The 20,132-nt window shown below is 36.2% G+C and overlaps 1 protein-coding gene across 1 annotated transcript in view; it reads left to right on the top strand.

Moving 5' to 3' along the window:
* Positions 1 to 8,156: 8,156 nt before the first annotated feature.
* The window catches only part of LOC121427482 (guanine nucleotide-binding protein G(s) subunit alpha-like), a 47,917-nt gene continuing 35,941 nt past the window's right edge, over positions 8,157 to 20,132 (top strand). Inside the window, exons 1-2 of the mRNA XM_041623900.1 lie at positions 8,157 to 8,737; positions 17,650 to 18,302. Coding sequence (XP_041479834.1) covers positions 18,095 to 18,302 — 208 coding nt within the window. The 5' untranslated portion in view covers positions 8,157 to 8,737; positions 17,650 to 18,094. The remainder of the gene's footprint in view (positions 8,738 to 17,649; positions 18,303 to 20,132) is intronic.

Below are 20,132 nucleotides of genomic sequence, written 5' to 3'. Positions count from 1 at the left end.
ATGGTCCATATTGTTGTTATTATTATCATAATTATATAGGCCTATACGTCTACGGAGAATCACACTATGCGAAATCTTAGTTCCCCTTTAATAAGGAGTTTTCGCTTCGACGACCAAGCGGTCTTTGTCGAGACTTGAACACAGCAGTTTCGTCCCGGACTCTGGAAAAATCTACATTATTTGTATTGTTTCGTCAGCTCCGAAACTTACAACGAAACTGCTGCTCCGGTTTACCAATTACTTTCGACAAAGACCTCCCGGCTATTCTTTGTCATTTGAGCGGCATTTTCAATATATTTACACTGTTCTTGAATCCGTCTCCGTTGCAGTTGTGAAACTTCCTGTAGTGTGCCTATGAGAATAAACTTTGGTCATTTCATTACAGACTTTGTATGCATTTTGATATTGAGATTGTATGAACCGATATTCCTAAGCTCACAGTCAATAAACTGGAATTTTGCCAATTTACATGCGTAGTATCTATTCTAGCGAGATCCTGCCTTTTATTTCAAAGGGGGGGGGGGGGAACTGACTAACACTATATAGTGTTATAATGACTCGTCTAAAAGTAAACCATTGAGTTAATTACCAGTTGTATAGAAAATAAATGAGTCAATAATTTCATATGTTTAGAGAAACTGATATTTTCTTAGTAGAAAGTTCCATGATTATCATTTTTGCGATAACTATCATTATTGCGATATGAATGTATTTTAATAGTGAATTAGTGTGTTATTATTCAAGCGGGCCTATATTATTGGACGACGCTGCTGAGAATGTTGCATCATGGGTAACGAACCTGGCCAGATATGGGGAGTTCGGGACTTGAGGGTGGGCAATTCGGCTGTTGTATGGTTCGTATGCCCTTAAAATGGAAAATTGCGTGAAAGCAAAAATGAATTAATGTAAAGATCACAGGCCCTTGTTCAACATAATTATAGTCATAAAAATGTGTCAATTTCATTTGGCACAATTTGAACCCTTTTAATGAGAGAAGACAAGTCACTCAGATAGGGGGGGGGGAAGAGGCAAGTTCACTTACAAATTAATTCACAGCCAACGTGAGTTAAAAAAAAAGTTGTCCTGTCGTTTTACATATCGGATCCGTTGGCAAGACGTTTATCTACATTTTGCTACTCGATCTCCACCCAGGTGCAGTAAATAGGCACCCGGTAGTGTCTAAATTCGTGATAATAATATCATGTTAAGCAGTGCCCGCTAAGAGCACAGTTTTCGGAACTGAAGCGGCAGCCATGGGTAAATATGACGATATTATTATCATTATTTTACTCCTCAATCACGTTCCCTGAACCTCGTTTTCTTATTTCTCCATGTTTTGTGGGTGCGTCGTGGTCTAGTGGTTCTGTCTCTCGCCTTTGACACAGAGGGTTGTGGGTTCGAATCCTAGCCATGGCGTGTTTTCCTTCAGCAAGAATTTTTCCGCACCGTGCTGCACTTGACCCAGGTGAGGTGAATGGGTACACGACGGGAGTAATTCCTTGCATGCACTGAGCGCCAGTAGTGGCAGCTCGAGCAAAAGCCGAGGTAATAGCAGCGCTTTGTAAAAAAAGCGCTTTATAAATCCAGCTATTATTATTAATATTATTTACTATTTTTCCATGGGGGGGGGGCGACCCCTCCTTTGCCCTCTCCCCGGCATAGCACCACCCCCTGGACGCCAGAGGGAACTATTCATTCACCTTTAGACAACGAGACGACTCTATGCGTGAGAAGCACTACATACCAGCACACTGCATGCATAATTCCCAAGCCCCGAGCAAATATAGCAATAAAATCTATATGGCGGTTCAAAGTACACGTGTTTCTCGATTTAGCAGATACTTATAGAAATCATACCAGTCTAAAAATAGATTTGCTCTATCATAAGTGGACAATATGGCATATTAAATGATAGAAAATATTGACTTTTGTATCGCTATAACTGCCCTTTATCACTGATCTTGGCTGGGGTTTTGATAAGGTTTATCTTCAGTGGTGTCAATGAATAAGGTGGCTGAGAAGAGACCCCCTATTACGATAAAACGAAATAAATATAGAGACTAATGCTGAATGTAAAATTGTAAAACAAAGACAGATACACAGCAAAAACTGTGGTGTTAACCGGTGTACATAGAAGACCACACCAGTTATTTTACATCGGTGTTTAACTGGTGGTGTTAGTTTTACACCTATAGGTGTTATTACAACACATATGGTTGTTACATTTACACTCTTTGATGTTATGTTCAATCTCTAGGGTGTTATTTTAACACCTCAGGGTGTGGTCCTCTATTAACACCAATTGGTGTCAGTTTTAACACCACAGTTTTTACAGTGTAGCACGTACAAATAAAGATTGTGAATGAGATCAGTCAAAACGGGGAGAAATAGGGAAAAATAATGAATAAACAGAAAAGAAAATGAAATAGTGAATATGTAGATATATTTGAAATAATGAAAGAATTATGAAAATTGAAGAAGTAAAAGTATATATTAAAAAACCCCAGATCTACTCCTGCTGCATATCAACGGCTGATACAGGATTCCATAAATGTAAAGAAAGTAGCCGAAAAAAAGTCAACTGTAGACGTACATGTAGGATAGGCCTTTTTTCTTTACATACAACAATCCGAAAAAGGGTGGTAAATAAAGTTGATAAATACGTTATTATAAAACACGAAACAGCACCCCCTTTGCTTCGCACTGAACTTTCCAAATATTTTTTTTGTTTTATCAAGACCATGTGCTGTGGAACAATTGCCTTAGGAATCCCCACACTGGTAAGTCATGAAACATTTCAATTTTACTTCCACACGTCATTTACTACACGTCAACCAGCTTTTTCTGACAAGTAATCTTATGCCTCCCATTCTCTTCTTGTTTCATGCCCTATACCTCGCACCAATGTTATACCAAAATTTTGTGTTCAATAAGGAGACGAATTTATTATTTCATGCCATGACTCTGTCCAAAGCATCCTGTTCTTCCAATGCCGTTGCATCATTTGCACTGACGGTATATGCGCGTACTGTCAGCATATATAGCTATCATATTACCTTCAGGAATACATTCAGGTAGTTTGTTACCGTAAATTGAAAATATAAATGGGCCAAGGATTGAACCTTGTGGTACGCATATGAAGAAGCTATAATGTTGAGGAATGTTAAAGAAATTGGCATAAATTAGTTCATCATGCGAAAGGCCTTGAATAACTAAGTGAATACCAGAACGTGAGAAGAATTCTGCAAATCTATGTTATATAAAATTAGATCTTTATATGCAAAGCTGTAAGTATAAAAAGAAACTAATGAAAATATCAAGATTTCTAGGAATTGTTATTGTTTGAGAATAAAACTTTTTAATTTAAAGCACTGTGCAAAGGAAGTCATTAATAACGTCGGACGATAATTTTCAAATAAACTCTATTTTATTTTGTAAATGGAAGTAACTCTTAACAGATCTCAAGTTACCGTAAACAAAATGAAATGAGCATGATAATTGCTTCATATCTATGAAGGTCGTTGGACATCCTTCTATAATTATAATTATAATAAAAGTGACTGTATATAGGCATATGTAGGCCTACAGGGCAGATATAAAGCTTGCACGTACCTTCTCGAATTTGCCCGTAAATTTTCTCAAATATTACTGAAAAAGTTTCCCTTTTAGTAGAGCGATAACCTTTCCCCTTCACGCATGTCAGATTTTCCCTTTTCGAAGAGATTTTTTAAAATTAATTTTCAATTTTGATTTGGGGACTGGTCGGAAAATTGTGCAGAAACCCCATTCTGTATATAGGATAGGGTTTCATATACTCCTAGTTTATTAGATACAGAATACGTCCCGAATAATTATCCGTTATTACGATTTATTTATAATCATATCCGTTATTACGATTTATTTATAATCAATTCGATAATTACAATATATACAATAATGATTTAACAATATATGAATGAAAACAGAACCATGTAGCTTAGCTGCCTGTGTCTGTGATAAAATAGAAAGAAAGAAATAAAGAAAAAAAAACAAAGACAGGAGATGAACCACTGAAAACATTTAGGATAAACATACCTCTGTCTAAAAATAATTCCACTTTTATTTATCCCGAGGTAATGTTTAAGATTGACGACAGCAGTAACATTTATTATTTATTCATCATACTCAAATATTGATATAAAGAAAATCTTTCCCGTCTTGGCTGTAGGTTTGCAGGCGAAGTCAAATTGCTGAAGAATACTGCTTTTAAATACTCTCCGATATCTGAGACGTTTACTTTGTGAGAAAAAAATAGCGTCGCTGTGTATTCTCCATGGCAAGATAATTTATTTCTAAATTATTCCTAAATCGGAAATATATGTAAAGGTCTAAGGTTTTTGGTATTTATTCTTCAAAATAGCGATATTTATGATGATGTTATACATAATAATGAAAATGATAATAAGCGTATGAATATCAAACAGAAACATTCTATATTAATCATAATGATATTTATGGTTACGATAATTATGATAACAAGGACAATGCTGTGATAATGATAGCAATACTAATGATAACAAAAACAAACAAAAAATAACAATCGTCACAATGATGAACGATGATAGCCGAATTTACAATAATGAGGAAATAGCAATGGTGATAGTAAAAATAAATATTGATAATGACAAATGATGATAACAACAACGAAGGAAGAAGCGATTAGCAGAATTTCTTTTTTTAGATTTAAAGAACTTAGGATTTAACACGCAAGCTCCGATGAAACTTTTTATCATGATAAGTCATTGCGCTGTACATATATATTTATTCTAATCATTTTCGTTACCAAGATGCGCAATAAATTAGTATCATCGGGTTATATTTTTTAATGAAAACATTACAGATCCTTGCAAACTTTCTCTCTCTCCACACTACATCCAGTTGGCTTATCCTTTTATTTATAATGATTATATGTAATATTTTTTTATGATCATGTAACATGCACTCACACACACACACACACTACAACATTATTCAGGATATAATTTGATGCAATCTTAAATATTATAATTTTTCTTTTTACATCAAGAACCAGGGATGCATAATCATCACCAACACCGTTGTCGGACAAGTTATCAGATCTGACAGCTTTCCGCGATAGAGTGACCTAGGAGCATTGTTGCTATGGAAAATATTGTATAAAACTGACTCTGCCATATAGAACCTTTTGCTTTTTGCTTGCATTATTCTAAATACATTTGCCATATTGTAATTTTATCTCAAGGCAACTATTGTGACTTCTGTTTACGTTGTTATCAGAGTAAACTGAAAATGAAAAGGGGAATAAAAAATTCAATAAAAAGAGTCTTTAAAAAGTGGTTAAAAATGTATACCAGTGGTCAACATTACACTAATGTCCACAAGGGTTAAGTCCTGTACTATTTAAGAAACGAGACTTGCAGGTACATCGATTTCTTGGAGCAATCTAAAGAAAAATTTGTTAAATAGTTGAATTCAAAGAAAAACATTCCAGACAAATTATGACTAGATCATAATACATGGAGAACATTAAAACATATATTCATTTTTTCAGAAACAGCCTGTTTGCTCATGAACACGGTGAATGTACTTTGGAGTATAAAAGGGGAATCTGACTGGGAGGCGAATGATTGCAAAGGTAGCGAATTTGAGATTGGAATTTGTAAGGTTGCAAAAGTTTCGTGAAATGTTGCAAGGAAGTTTGTTAATTTTTCCATCATTCTAAAAATCATTTCTTGTCCCAAAGAAATGTTGAACATCTTCATTTGTTTGTGAATGTATACTGCAGCCTCATTTTAAGGATTTTTTTAAATGACTTTTATAAAAGTTGTTTTTACGACTTATCCCTTTAAACCGATATCCCATTTTGGGACCAGCATTTTATCAAGGTCTGTAACGGAGAAAGTCGACCATGAAAACCTTTAAAAACGAATAATAAAACTATCTTGGAAAAGTATCTGTAAGATGTTGAGTAATACGTATAACGGTGCGAAAAACTTGATGGTATTTTAAACATACTATTTGTAAAATGACATTGTTGAAATGGTATATCGAGATACGACTCGACCAAATGCTACTTTACGATACCGACTAAAAAGCGACAAAAGATATTTGCATTACCATGATTATTATCAGTTGCAAACTTTTTGTCAGCTTGGAGTCTGCTTCGTTGGTGTGACAGTATCCAAATCCATATCGAAGAAACTGGTAAAGGAAAAATAAAATCAAACAAACAAATCAATAGATAAAGTGGAAAGCGATAGGGCGCCACTAGCTACCAGTATTCGTTGGCATTGTTAATACGCAATCCTCTTGGTTTACAATAGAGAAGTGAATGAAAGAGAAAAGACAGCTAGGAACTGTAAAATATTTAAAGTTTGAAAGAAATTAGACAAAGAATAAGAAAGTTGAGGTCATTGAGACGTAAATGTCAAATTTGCAATATTTCATATTTTGGGACTGTGAGTCAATTGTCTTGTTCTTGATAATATTAAGGAGTTTGTGGAGGCAAATTCCCCCAAGATGATAAGGAAATTTACCATACATACCAGAGTGGTCCTTAAAATAAGTATATCATTTTGAGTAATAGTCTGGTAAAGATTTTGTTTCATTTTAATTTCCAATAGACTTAGTGATAGCAATTTGGTAGAACTTAAACAAAAATATGACTTTTCATAGTTTGTCCAATTTCGTTCAAACATTCATGTCAGCCTTTTATCTGATTTTGTGTAAAAAAAACAAACTTTGCATTTTATGATTAATTACTTTTTAAAAGAAACATATTTAAGATATTCATGTATATTCCATGAATTATGTGTAAGGCTACGTTAATAAGGTAACTGTATAGTCAGCTGCACGTATGCAACCATGAAGCAAATGGTCACGGAAACTTCACAGGTGATTCCAAAAAGATGACATACTTTTATGTTTAACCGAAGATTTATTTCAAATTCAAGGTTTCCGTAGATAGTAGGCAAGTCTAATAATATCGGAAGAAAGTACCAACTTGGTGGCGTTCCTTCCCCCTTCACCCATAAAATCCATGCATCCTTTTCCCCGGATGCTTTCAAGTATCGGAAGGGTTGCTATGGTAACAGGAGCTCTTGGGTGCTAACAGAATGTGGTGATGATGAATGGGACAAGAAATCTCTGGCGCCCACGAGGGGAAGATGATAGGTCGAATCATAACAAATTTGTGCCATATTTTCACACCACTTTCCGACAACCGAATGTGTACGCCAACGCAATTTGAGGGGATACCGTATTTGAGTTTGGAATCCAAGAACTCGTACTTTAAATTTGATTCGCGCACATCTATTGGTTTTACTGCACACTACTGCGCACTCACTCTTAATATTGAATTGAAAAAAAAATACACCCCAGAACAATGAACTCACATTTAATATATTCAATCCACAGAACAATGAGCCCACACTTCAAATCTAAGCCCAAATAAAGCCATTTCCAATAGTCCTGATTTCAACACATCTGTTTCTTTATTTCTTCTTTTCTTGTATGAACTTACCGAGATCACTTTATACTCATCAATAAAAGTAAATCTCAAAATGTGCATGATTGTTTCCCTTTTTGACAAATTTATGAGTTTAATCATTTTGGTATTGAAGGTTAACAATGGTTAAGCATGATTTTGTATAATTATCTACATTAACGTTTATTTTACCAACTAAAACATCTCATATTATAAGAACACTTTACACTAATCACCCACATGAAAGTACACCACACACACACACTTGTTTTGAATAACACACACAAAAGAAATCTACCCATGCACACACACACACACACCCACACACTCTTATTAATAGTGCAATCCGCTAGAGGACCCGTTAAAATGAGAAGGTAGGAAATTATCCCTTCAGCCATTTATTATTCAGTTCTGGCATTTTAATACCCGTCTTTTACACATGGCTCGCGTTCGTTCGCTATTGTTTGACAGAGCTATAAATAGCTGCACGGTATTATACACGCGCTGAAGAATTTCCATACATGCAATTACCCTTTCTTATCGAAGATCAATAGACCTTGCTTTATACAAACCAGTGATAAAATATTATTATCTTTTTTATGTAAGCCATATTTTGGCAAGCTCTCTCTCCCCCTCTCTCTCTCACAGTCATTCATTGCGCCTATTCTCTTCTCATATTCCATTGCTTTATATAAGCACGCTTCCCCTTCTCTGTCTTCACACGCCCTTCCTCTCTCAGTCTCTCTCCACAAGTTCATCTCCAGCTATTTTCAGCCCATGCTTTATAGGAAAATGCGCAAGGAGTGTGGTGGTGGAATCCGCCACGGCAGTCCCCGTTAAAGTTGTCCGAGCTGTCGAGCACCGGCTATAAAAAGAAACATATCCCAGCGCAGTGCCTGGGCATATAGCTGTTGGCGTTGCCCCTTCATAGATCAAGTAGGAAGGTATAAGGTCTATTTTCGGATCCTGGGAAAATATAATCGATTGCAAAGCTGGCTGAACTGACGGATCTGCAGTGATTTTGTGCCTGCCGATTCTACCCGTTTTCGATGTCGGTGGGAGAAGTGCTACTTTCTATTTTTCGAACCATCGGTATATATATGTTTTCCTTCGCTACACGAAGCCCCCTCCCTCTCTTGTACCATAACCGACGACACACTGCATGGGCGATCCGCCACAGTCGATTTCTAGAATCTGGATAATAACCTATCAGACTCCTGGGCAAGATCTATGGTAAGTTTTCCATTCAAGTTAAATTTTGTAACGTAAGGCCAATTCATTTACTTGGAGGTCATTAGGTGTAACAAATTTATTTGTCTTTCTGATAGTAATTTGTTGGTATAATGTTTTCTATGGATGCATGTCTTTCATATTTTGTAACTGAAGGCCCGTTCAATCTATTTTGGGGTTAAAACGAATCGCTATGTTTTGGTAAACAGATGTGCAGGCGATCGTTTGTGTGGACATTCATAAGCAAGAATTATGCTTTCGTCATGAAAGTAAAACTAAAGGCCCTTACATTTATTTCAGGTGATGAGTTATTATATCAAATTTAATGGTCTTTTAAGTATTTGTTGGTAGGACAATGGTATACGGCAGGCAATCGTTCGACACTAGCAGCGACCCGGTGGCCTGGGGCAGCCAAAAATGAGAGTCTGGCCACAAAAATTCTGTAAAAGTCAACACTTGGTGGCCCGGTTGCATGGGCTACCAAAGTTTTGATAAATTCTGTTTGTTTCTCTTGTTTTAGGGCCACCAAGAAAAAAAGTGTGGAGCCTTCACAGCAAAAACTGTGGTGATAACCGGTGTACATAGAGGACCACACCATTTATTTTACACCGGTGTTAAATTGGTGGTGTTAGTTTTACACCTATAGGTGTTATTACAACACCTTTTGTTGTTACATTTACACCCTTGGTGTTATGTTCAATCTTTAGGGTGTGGTCCTCTTTTAACACCAATTGGTGTCAGTTTTAACACCTCAGTTTTTACAGTGTACATTTTGGAGACATTCATAAAAAAGAGTATAATGAAATTGAAACTACAGAGAAACCTGTCTCCAGTGAACGCTCAAGGAAAACCAAAAATGTGACCTTTAAAGTCAGGTGACCGTTATAGGCATGTCCTTATAATCTTTATAATGGGAATCGACGGTAGTAGGTCACTTTACACTATTAGAAAATTAATCCTTAAAATGAAAGAAGTTCCTGCGGAAGAGTCGAGAGAACACCTGTAATCTTTAACCAGATTGCGTAATCTTACATTAAGTCATGCAAAATTGCAGGAAATTGGTATTTGGTGTATGGAACCTTACAAATTTCCTTAAATAAAACACAATTTTCTCCTTTTTAAACAGACCTGTTCTGTTAAATTGTATAAAAATTCCTGCTTTGTGAATTTACAGAATGATTCTGTTATTGTTTCCTGCAAAATCTTTTTTTTCTCTAAAATCATTTTTTAACAGTGTAGGCTGATCGGTGCTATAGAGAGGTGGCCACTAACACAGAGTCCTCTACATTTAAACCCAGTAACAAACGATACCATTACATTTAGCTATCCATAATTACAAACCATGCATGTCTACCATTTCTTAAACAATGGAACCAGAAAGTTTGGGTGCTATTTTATGGAAAATTCAAACTTGGGAGGTTCAAGTATGAATAAGGATAAAAGTGTATGCAAGGACATGCAATGGATTTCATTGTCCATTGCTTAACCGATTTGAAAGTGCGTTCACTCTTAATTCGCTTAAAGGACAAGTCCACCCCAACAAAAACTTGATTTGAATAAAAAGAGAAAAAATCAACAAGCATAACACTGAAAATTTCATCAAAATCGGATGTAAAATAAGAAAGTTATGGCATTTTAAAGTTTCGCTCATTTTCAACAAAATAGTTATATGAACGAGCCAGTTACATCCAAATGAGAGAGTTGATGACATCACTCACTCACTATTTCTTTTGTAATTTATTATATGAAATATGAAATATTTTTATTTTCTCGTCATTGTCATGTAAAATGAAGTTTCATTCCTCACTGAACACATGGAATTCCATTATTTTAACATTTTGTGCTTCAGGCAAGGAGGTCCTAATCGTCAAATTCGTAAAAATTGAAATATTGTATAATTCAAACAATAAAAAACAAAAGAAATAGTGAGTGAGTGACATCATCGACTCTCTCATTTGGATGTAACTGGCTCGTTCATATAACTATTTTGTTGAAAATAAGCGAAACTTTAAAATGACATAACTTTCTTATTTTACATCCGATTTTGATGAAATTTTCAGCATTGTGCTTGTCTGATTTTTCTATATTGATTCAAATCAACATTTTTTTGAGGTGGACTTGACCTTTAATTCTGTCTGTCATTGGAAGCCTCCCAAATATGGTGGCCAAAAAACTAGAGTTGGATTCTTTTATCGCTTTCTATGAATTTAACAACACCAACGCAAATGACAGTGGTCAAATCATATTCATTATGAGTTTATAAAATTGGGATTGCCGACATTTTCAATTTATCCATTAAAGATTAGCTTAATGAAATATGTTCATGCCATTTGAAAACAAATCACTGATTTTTTTACCTGGGTTGGGACGCGGTGGGAGTAGGTGTAGGAAACTCCATATGTTCTTATCGATGGTCAACTGCTTTAATGCCTTAATGTAAGGTCATAAATGCTTTTATCCTACTCTCCTGGCTCCAAGAAAAACCAGCAGTGATAACTGATTATGGATTACCAGCCGTATGTTTTACTTGCTCTATTATCCTTACCAATTAACCTATTGTGCACCCATTGTGATTATTGTTTTGTGTCTGTGATATATATTTTATACCTGCCATTTTTCTAAACGAAACACAACAAAACAGTGGAAAAAACAACGGCAACGTTTAATGGGCATCTAAGTGATTCGTAAAACTGCAAGTAACATTACAATCTCTACAAAACCTTTCGATATCGAAATATTGGTATATTCAATTTAGAATGTCGATGACAACTTATTCATCACCTTATATCAATCGGCATGTGTTGATTTCCCATATGAGAACAATAAACAAGAATACCCAGTGGCGTTCCCAAAGGATGTTCGATATCCCCTTATACATTTATATTCCTATATCTGGCAAATATCCTTTAGTATCATTATCAACATGAAAGTGCATAAGATCGATAGGGACATTGCAAGAATTATTCCATTGAAAATGTTTATTATAAATTTGCAATTGAGTTATCAATGTTTACTACGGCAGATAAATCTATAATTTGATTTGCAAAGGAAGAAAGCAATCGATTGAAAAGTTAAAAATCATGAATGATGTTATGACCTATCATTGCTTTGTAGTTGATTTGCTAGTTGCATTTATCGCCAAGCGAGCAAAACTTATGATATGTTATTTTTTTCTAGCAAAACATGTTTTTAAATGATTTTTTTCTGGATTGCCTCTACTTGAAAACATCTTGTCCCTCCACTGAAAACAAAAATCAATCATTAAAACAGCGACGTGAATGAACAAATGCTTACGTATAATCAATAACCCAATCCGTGAACATTTCTAGCAAGAAACGTCAATATCATCATGATCATATCGCGTTATGATTGAAACATGTTTTTTTTTGTAGCGTTATTACTCGTTTATTGATCAGATACTTAATATAGAAGTTCTAGGCTACATTTATTTGACATAATAATGGTAATATTCAGTTATTTTTTTTATAATCAATGAAAAATTATGGAAAATGCATTAATGAAAAAAAAATACGAGCAGATATATTCACACGAGACAATCCCTTTCAAAATTTCAATTTGTGAAAGGGTGGCATTATTTGTGTATAAAATTTTAATCGAAGGAATAATCTAAAGAAGTATCTTTAACAAACACACACACACACACACCCTCATCCATCCACCCCCACTCACACACAGGCAGGGTGGTATGAAGAATCCTTGAAAAACGCCATCTTTTTAAAGGTTAAATCGAGATTATGTAAATCAGAATTCTTTTAATCATCATCACTTGAAATCATCTGCAAATAAAATTTTAAAAAATATGAAGTCCATGATAAATGACGGTGATACGATGATGATGGAGTGTATGTGTGTATGTTAATTTTATATACATATATATATATATTATTCAAAATCAAACTGATATTGATAAGCCCTATAATCATGATATATGAGGTAACCCACTTTTTTGCCCTGCATTGAAGTTTAACATACCCTAATCGATCGTTCCCTTCAGCATAAATCGCAAGGTCATTAATATACGCTACTATATGGACACTGTGCATTGGTTGCTACGTAACATATACCTTGCCCACAGACACCGTTACCGGGGAAGGGGGGTATTTATAGATGATATTCTTCCTACAGATTATTCCCCCACAATTCGATAACCTTCGGCCATTATCATAATCATTATGACATTTGGGTAAATATCGCCAGTGTGCGTTTCTAGACAGGCGAGGGAGATATATGAGGAATGAATAAATATGAATGACTGTAGATTCGACGAGAACGTATTTGCAATATTATTGTAACCCAATAGGCTTAGGGTAGACCTAATGTGGTTATAGATGAGAAAGTGAATCGGAGGGTGTGGGTGAGGAGAGAAAAGAGAGGATGTGGAGAACGACAGTGAGAGAGAGAGAGGGAGGGGGAGAGTGAGAAGAGGAGGGGGGGGGGGGGAGAACGATCGAGGGGAGGGAACTAGGGAGTGTGTGCGCATGCGTGATTGAAGAACTGTGGGTGTGTGTACTGTATATGATAGAAAGAGAAGAGAAGTTGGCGACATTTGGGACTGAATCTCCAATTTCATCGAGTCAATCCCTACTGGAAAGAAGGCAGTGTCCCACAGTCTGCACCACAGTGTGTTCACAGTGTGGAACACAATGTGAAATCACCTTCACACTGTGAAATTTGTGCATTTCAACACACATATTCACATATCACATATTCACGTAGTCGACCATGTGAACACACTGTGAAGTTTGAATAGCCCCTACTGGAATGAACAGTGTCCCACGGTGTGTTCACAGTGTGGAACACAATGTGAAATCACCTTTACACTGTTAAATTGGAGCATTTCAACAGTGTGAATCACATTATTCACATAGTCGACCATGTGAACACGCTTTGAAGTTTGAACGGCCCCTACTGGAATGAACAGTGTCCTACGGTGTCTTCACAGTGTCGAACACGATGTGAAATCAACTTCACACTATTAAATTTGAGCATTTTAACCAGGACTATTTTTAACCATGTGAATCACAAATTCACACAGTCGACCATGTGAACACACTGTGAACAGTCACACTGTCGAGGTGTCCACAGAGTGAAAATATCTTCACACTGTTGACTTGTGATCATTTTAACAGTGTGAATAATATTTTCATGTAGTCCACACTGTGAACACACTGTGATCACAATGTTGACACTGTTCTTTCCATCGGTGATAAATAAAATTTTACGAAAACGGTACTCATTTAAGCTTCAAGAATTTATTTCATGTCAACCGTGCTTTGACCAGAGCTTTATAAAATGAACATACATTGTTGTTTCACCTGTAAGTTTGTTTGAGACTGAAAAAAAACCTTTTCACATAGAGAATAATGTACCCTCCGAAAAGTTTAACAACCCCATATACACTAATCACGCCATTTAGCTGAATACCTCTATAAATGCAACTTTTTTTAACGGAAAGTAATTTGTATCGTGTTTATTTCACACGAGGTTAAGGGGAAGATTGTTTTTTTATCGCACTTCGGTCGAGTGCGCCAAATTCAGACAATTGAGTATTCTTCCTAAAGATTTTTTTCGATTCACACATACAGTGACGAGAGGAGTCCTCATCATTTGACATCCTTCATATTAAGATAAATATATGTGGACACAAACAAACACACCCACACACACGCACACTTGAACGGGAATGCTTCTTCTTACGAATTCTATCCTTCATTTTTAAGGAAAATTTCCATACATTAGAACAATTTATTTATCCGTAACCAGCAAAAACTGTGGTGTTAACCGGTGTACATAGAGGACCACACCAGTTATTTCACACCGGTGTTGAATTGGTGGTGTTAGTTTTACACCTATAGGTGTAATTACAACACCTATGGTTGTTAAATTTACACTCTTTGGTGTTATGTTCAAGCCTAGGGTGTTATTTTAACACCTCAGGGTGTGGTCCTCTATTAACACTAATTGGTGTCAGTTTTAACACCACATTTTTTTTACAGTGTAGAACAAATTATTTATCCGTATATTTTCATTTCCCTTTGATGATGAGAGGGGGACAAGATTACGCTCCTGCATCTTTAATTTACTTGATTTGATTTATTGGATTCTTCTGCATTCATAAAATTCGAATATAATACATTTTTTTTATTACATTACAAATATATTTTTTCTTGTTTGGTATGAATCATTAAGAAAAAACGAACTAAATAAAGTCATACTAAACAAATATTTTATTGATTGAAGGCTAGAAGAAATATTATTGTGAATTACACATTGTTTTTCTATCCGACAAATAACTCTCAAACCATGATAATCTAATTCCTCTAACTCCATACTATTAAATTTTTAAAGTAAAATTTGGTGGTCGAGAGTATCGAAGGGTTTTTGTTCCTTCCTGATTTATCATGAAGGTGTACCTGATCAACATCATGTATTAAAACACCAGCAGAGTTAAACTAAAGATCATATGTGGGTGTATGATGTCCGTATTAGTAATGCATAAATACAAACAATTTCAGTTAGAATCATACATTAATTCTCAAAGCTTTCCTATGCCGGGTACATGAGCCGAATGAATTAGTCAAGGTCTCATCCTTACCCTACCATAGTAAAATATATGTTAGTTACATTATTTTTTGTTTTAATGTTCGCCGGAATGTTCGATGACTTGACTTTCAATAACTAGACGACTTTACAAAATCTGAGATGGGGGTCCCCTTTGTCGTCCGTGTCTGTGCCCGTGTTCTTGCTACTGCCAATCACATATCGATACGGCATAAGATGCCTCAGATAATACCGTTTCCACGGCAATGCACTCGTATAGGATCCTGCATTATTTTCCTTGCGATGTTTACCTCATACAGATACATCTTCTGTACATAAATGAACTGCATACAATTCGCAGTCAGTATTCGATCGGATCATATTAAAATGGAACACCACCTTGAACAATGATCAAGCCGTTGCCTACAACCACCTTGTGCTCCTTGCCTAAATCTTGTGAAACTCAAAGAAGTCGGCAACCAACGGGTTAAGCTTATCATGCACTCTGTGATTTATGTTGTTGTCGACTACCAGCACTGTCTTGTGAAACCCCCATTTGTTTTAATCAGGGAAAGTACGTTCGACTTTTGCGTGCTGAGGTTGGGCCGCGGTTGCCCGAAAAAAAATCAAGTCTAGGCTGTCATTCGGAGAATATGTACTGCTGCAGTCTCACCGGCGGAACCGATTTAAAAATCGACAGATGTTATGCCATTGGAAATAATATGAAAACTGAGGTCGGTCTGGAGACGGGTTCGCCGGTGTGCACTGTAAAAATTGTGGTGTTAAATCTGACACCAGTTGGTGTTACTAGAGGACCACATCCCGAGGTGTTGAAATTACACCCGAGAGATTGAACATAACACCAAAGAGTGTATATGTAACAACCAAAGGTGTTGTAATAACACCTGTATGTGTTTAACTGTCACTGTCAATTTAACACCGGTGTAAAATAACTGGTATGGTCCTATATGTACACCGGTTAACACCGGTTTGCTGTGTGAGTGTGCATGAGGAGGAGGGTGTGGAAGGAGAGAGATTAGAGTCTACACACTTTAAAAAAGATTGAGTAAAAAAATTGCCCAGTATTGTGTAGTAATGTGGGATCGTGCACGTTTGTTAGGTAAGATTTTTCCTCATATTATGCAAAATGCTCGTTTTATGGGTAAATTTCGACGGAAAATTGGATAAAATCTTCAAAATATTTGGTTTCATGTTGCTCAACAAACGTTCACGCTCCCTGCTAACCCAATATTGAGTAGACTTTTTTCAGAGTGTAAGAATTAAAACACAGAAGATTTTACAGAAAAATAGCAGAGTCATTATGTAAATCATTGATACGGGAAATTTCCCGTCTATTTTTAAGAAGGGGAAAAGTTTTATTACAGGAAATTTATAAGGTTCCATACATGGAAATCACAAATACAAATTTTCTGCAATTTTGCACAATGCTGTAAGATTAAACAGTGCAGTAAGATTGCATGTGTTTTCGAGACTCTGCTGCATGAATCTGTTTATTTTTGAGGTGAAAATTTTAAAACGGTGTATCGTTGGTAAGCTCCAGGGATGAATCGTCCAGCTTTGGTAGAAAACGAAAAAGTTGTAAAAAAAACGTTGTGTAGTGGTTCAGTTGCTTTACACTTAAACCAAGGATTGAGGGTTCGAATCCCACCCTGCGCTAATGTCCTTTGGCAGGGCGCTTATCCACGTTTGTCACTCTCCACCCAGGTGCTAAATGGGTACTCGGTAGGATGCTTACGTCAATGTGATGAGATTGGTATGCGTGCACGATACATAAACGGTTGCCTGGCCAGGGTACTCCCCAGGGAGGGGAAATGGTGCACATTATGTGTGGAACAGTGATGGATCCTGTGACCGCGGTAATATTTATTATAATGTAAAGGCAAAGGTCTAGAAACTCAACGTATGAAGCGCTATATGAATTATTATTATTATTAATATCATTTCCCTTCTTCATCTTATCATTATCATTATACATAAAAACCAATGTCCACATGCATTATGAACACACGAACTTTTAATTTTCTTGAGAACCTGACAGCTAAAAATCTTACATACTCATTCGCCAAAATGTCCCCTATAAACTTTTTCATTTGTGATGGTCTCGTGGTAACCTCTCTTCCTGTATGCCAGAGGTACATGGTTCGAATCCAAACGACGTACGTTGGCAAGTCTGATCATTGACATTTGCCATGATTGACCTCGGTCATGCAGAATCAGCGTTTGAAATTCTTTGGTTTGATATGTTGCGTATTCTAATGCCATGTGTATTACATAATCATGTTATCATCGTGTGGTTATTTATAATTTTATTGGCTTGTTTTATTTTTGTACAGGTATGGAGCCTTTGATGCCCCTCCTAAATGATGCAACAATTTAAAGTTATTGGCTCCTGACGTTTCGTGCTCCATGGTTCGGCTTTTCTCACCTTTCGACCGATGTTTACTAATGCTCCGTTATCCTTTGGCAGGGAATCAACTACATAACTGGACATAGCAGGAATGAATACATCGATGCTATAAGAAAGTGACAGATAACCAAGCAAGGCTGATCAATGCATAATTTATATTGAAGGAGATACAATGGAAAAGCTAAGAGGGCGTGTAAAATTCACTGTGAACCTTCGTGGAATCAGTGCGATGTCATGACATATGCTGTCGAAAGATCACTCGAGACTTTCATACACGAATCACGTTGCGGCAGGACTTACATCGCAGCCAAAGACAAGACATTCTTGAAGATATTGACATTACCAAGGTCAGGGAACGATAGCGTTTCGTCATGCCCGTGTCGACGAACTACCGTTTGATCACGCCTAGCACGACGGACGAAAACCTGCCGAGGATGGCCGACCCTCACTCGGCAGGGGAGGGCACGTGCGACACCCTTTGCGCCCGGGAACGCAGCAAGCAGATTGACCGCTATCTTAAGAGGGAGAACACCCGCTTCAAACATTACATGAGGAAAACTATGAGGCTCCTGCTTGTAGGTAAGACGAAGTTTGATTTACATTATAAAAAAGTGTTATTATTCATTAATATACCGCAGCAGAAGCAAAAAAAAAAATAACAACGACAAAACAACAACAACAATAATGATAATAATAATTAATATGATAATTTCCACACTGCAAAAACTCCGGTGTTGATTTAACACTAGCCCTTATTCTGTATATATGTCCACACCAGAGAAGTGTTAAACAACACCAGTTTCGTTTTGGTCTAACACTAGAAAGGTGTTTATACAACACAAACAGCATCGGTTTGATTCCAAACTGGTGTTGTTTCAATACTTCTCTGGTGTGGACATATATAGATTCCGGGCTGGTGTTAAATCAACACCTTGAGTTAGTGCAGTGTATCATTTTAATTAATATTATTTTCATAACTATAATATAAGACATGTTTATATAGACACTTTTGGAAGAGAAGAGGGCTGCCGAAATACATGGTATCATTCATATAATAATAAAAATGATTTATAAAATTGCTAGTGAAGTATATAGGTTGATCATCTTCCAGGAGCCGATAAGCGTATGATGACCTTAGAATATGTCACGTACTTTGGTATATTTAGATATATTGACAATAGTGATATGGTTGTTTGCTGTCATCTATATATAACTCTCATCCTATCTTTTAAAGCGAGAAATATATACTGTATATGACTGTAAGAGAGATAGCAAGTATTCCGGCAAGTATTAGTATTTTTTTCTTTGTCAAAAGCACAAGCTGAAATGTGACAATTATTGCATGCCATTGATTGAAATTTGTTCGGGTTAAGGGAACTTTGTGGCCCACTGAGATTATACCGTGTGAGTTAAAAAAAAATTGACGCCTCACAAATCCCCAATTCTAAGAGAAAATATGCCATGAACACAAAGTAATTATATATGCCGTGAAAGAGTGTGTTCTCCCAAATAATTTGATACCATATTTATGTGGTATGTGTCGACGCTTGGATGACCAGGAGGCATTCTTTGTAGTGATGTCATTAAGGTATTGCTGCAATGAATGAATCCAGATGTCAATGATGTCATAGTCCTACAAGGATTGCATTAAAATCCATTTCAAAACACAATATTAGTAATTTACATTATAATTGTTTAATAAACACATTTTATATCAATTCTCATATTAATTTCAATTGCAAAAGGATTAGCAGATTATGTTACTAACTCATATATGATTATTGGCATCTGGATTCATTCATTGTAGCCATGCCTTCATTTGGCGCAAATCAAAATTTACATCACTGCAAAGAATGCATCCTGGTCATCTAAGCGTTAACACATACCACATAAATATGGTTTCAGAATTATTCGTAATAACATACTCTTTCAGGCCATATATAACAATCATCTGTTCATGAATTATTTTTTCTTTAGATTGGGGATTTGTGAGGTGTCATTTTTTTTACTCAAACGATAGTCTCTGAATTTTGAAACAGAGGGTCGTGAGTTCGAATCCCATCCATGACGTCATTTCCCTAAGCAAGAAATTGATCCACAATGTGCTGCACCCAACCCAAGTGAGGTAAATGGGTACCTGGTAGAAATGTACTAATTGAAAAGATGAGCGCGTAATTTACCTCTGCTAAAACCAGAATAAATATGCTGCACTAATCGCAGAGCGCTTAGACGAAAACGAATAATCACATTGAACAGTTGATAGGCCTCTGTCGAATATTGGTGAAAACAGAACTGCTGATCGTCTTAAAATTCTGAGCTGACGAAAAAAGTGCTAATATATCGTTTTTCCAGAGTGGTTGAGAAAACTACCTTAATTAAAAAAAACCCGGAATCTGTGACTAGCCTCCT

The sequence above is a fragment of the Lytechinus variegatus genome, chromosome 14, assembly GCF_018143015.1.
Source record: "Lytechinus variegatus isolate NC3 chromosome 14, Lvar_3.0, whole genome shotgun sequence".
Taxonomy (NCBI): domain Eukaryota; kingdom Metazoa; phylum Echinodermata; class Echinoidea; order Temnopleuroida; family Toxopneustidae; genus Lytechinus; species Lytechinus variegatus.
The sequence above is the reverse complement of the archived record's forward strand: the minus strand, read 5'-3'. Positions and strand labels throughout refer to the sequence as shown.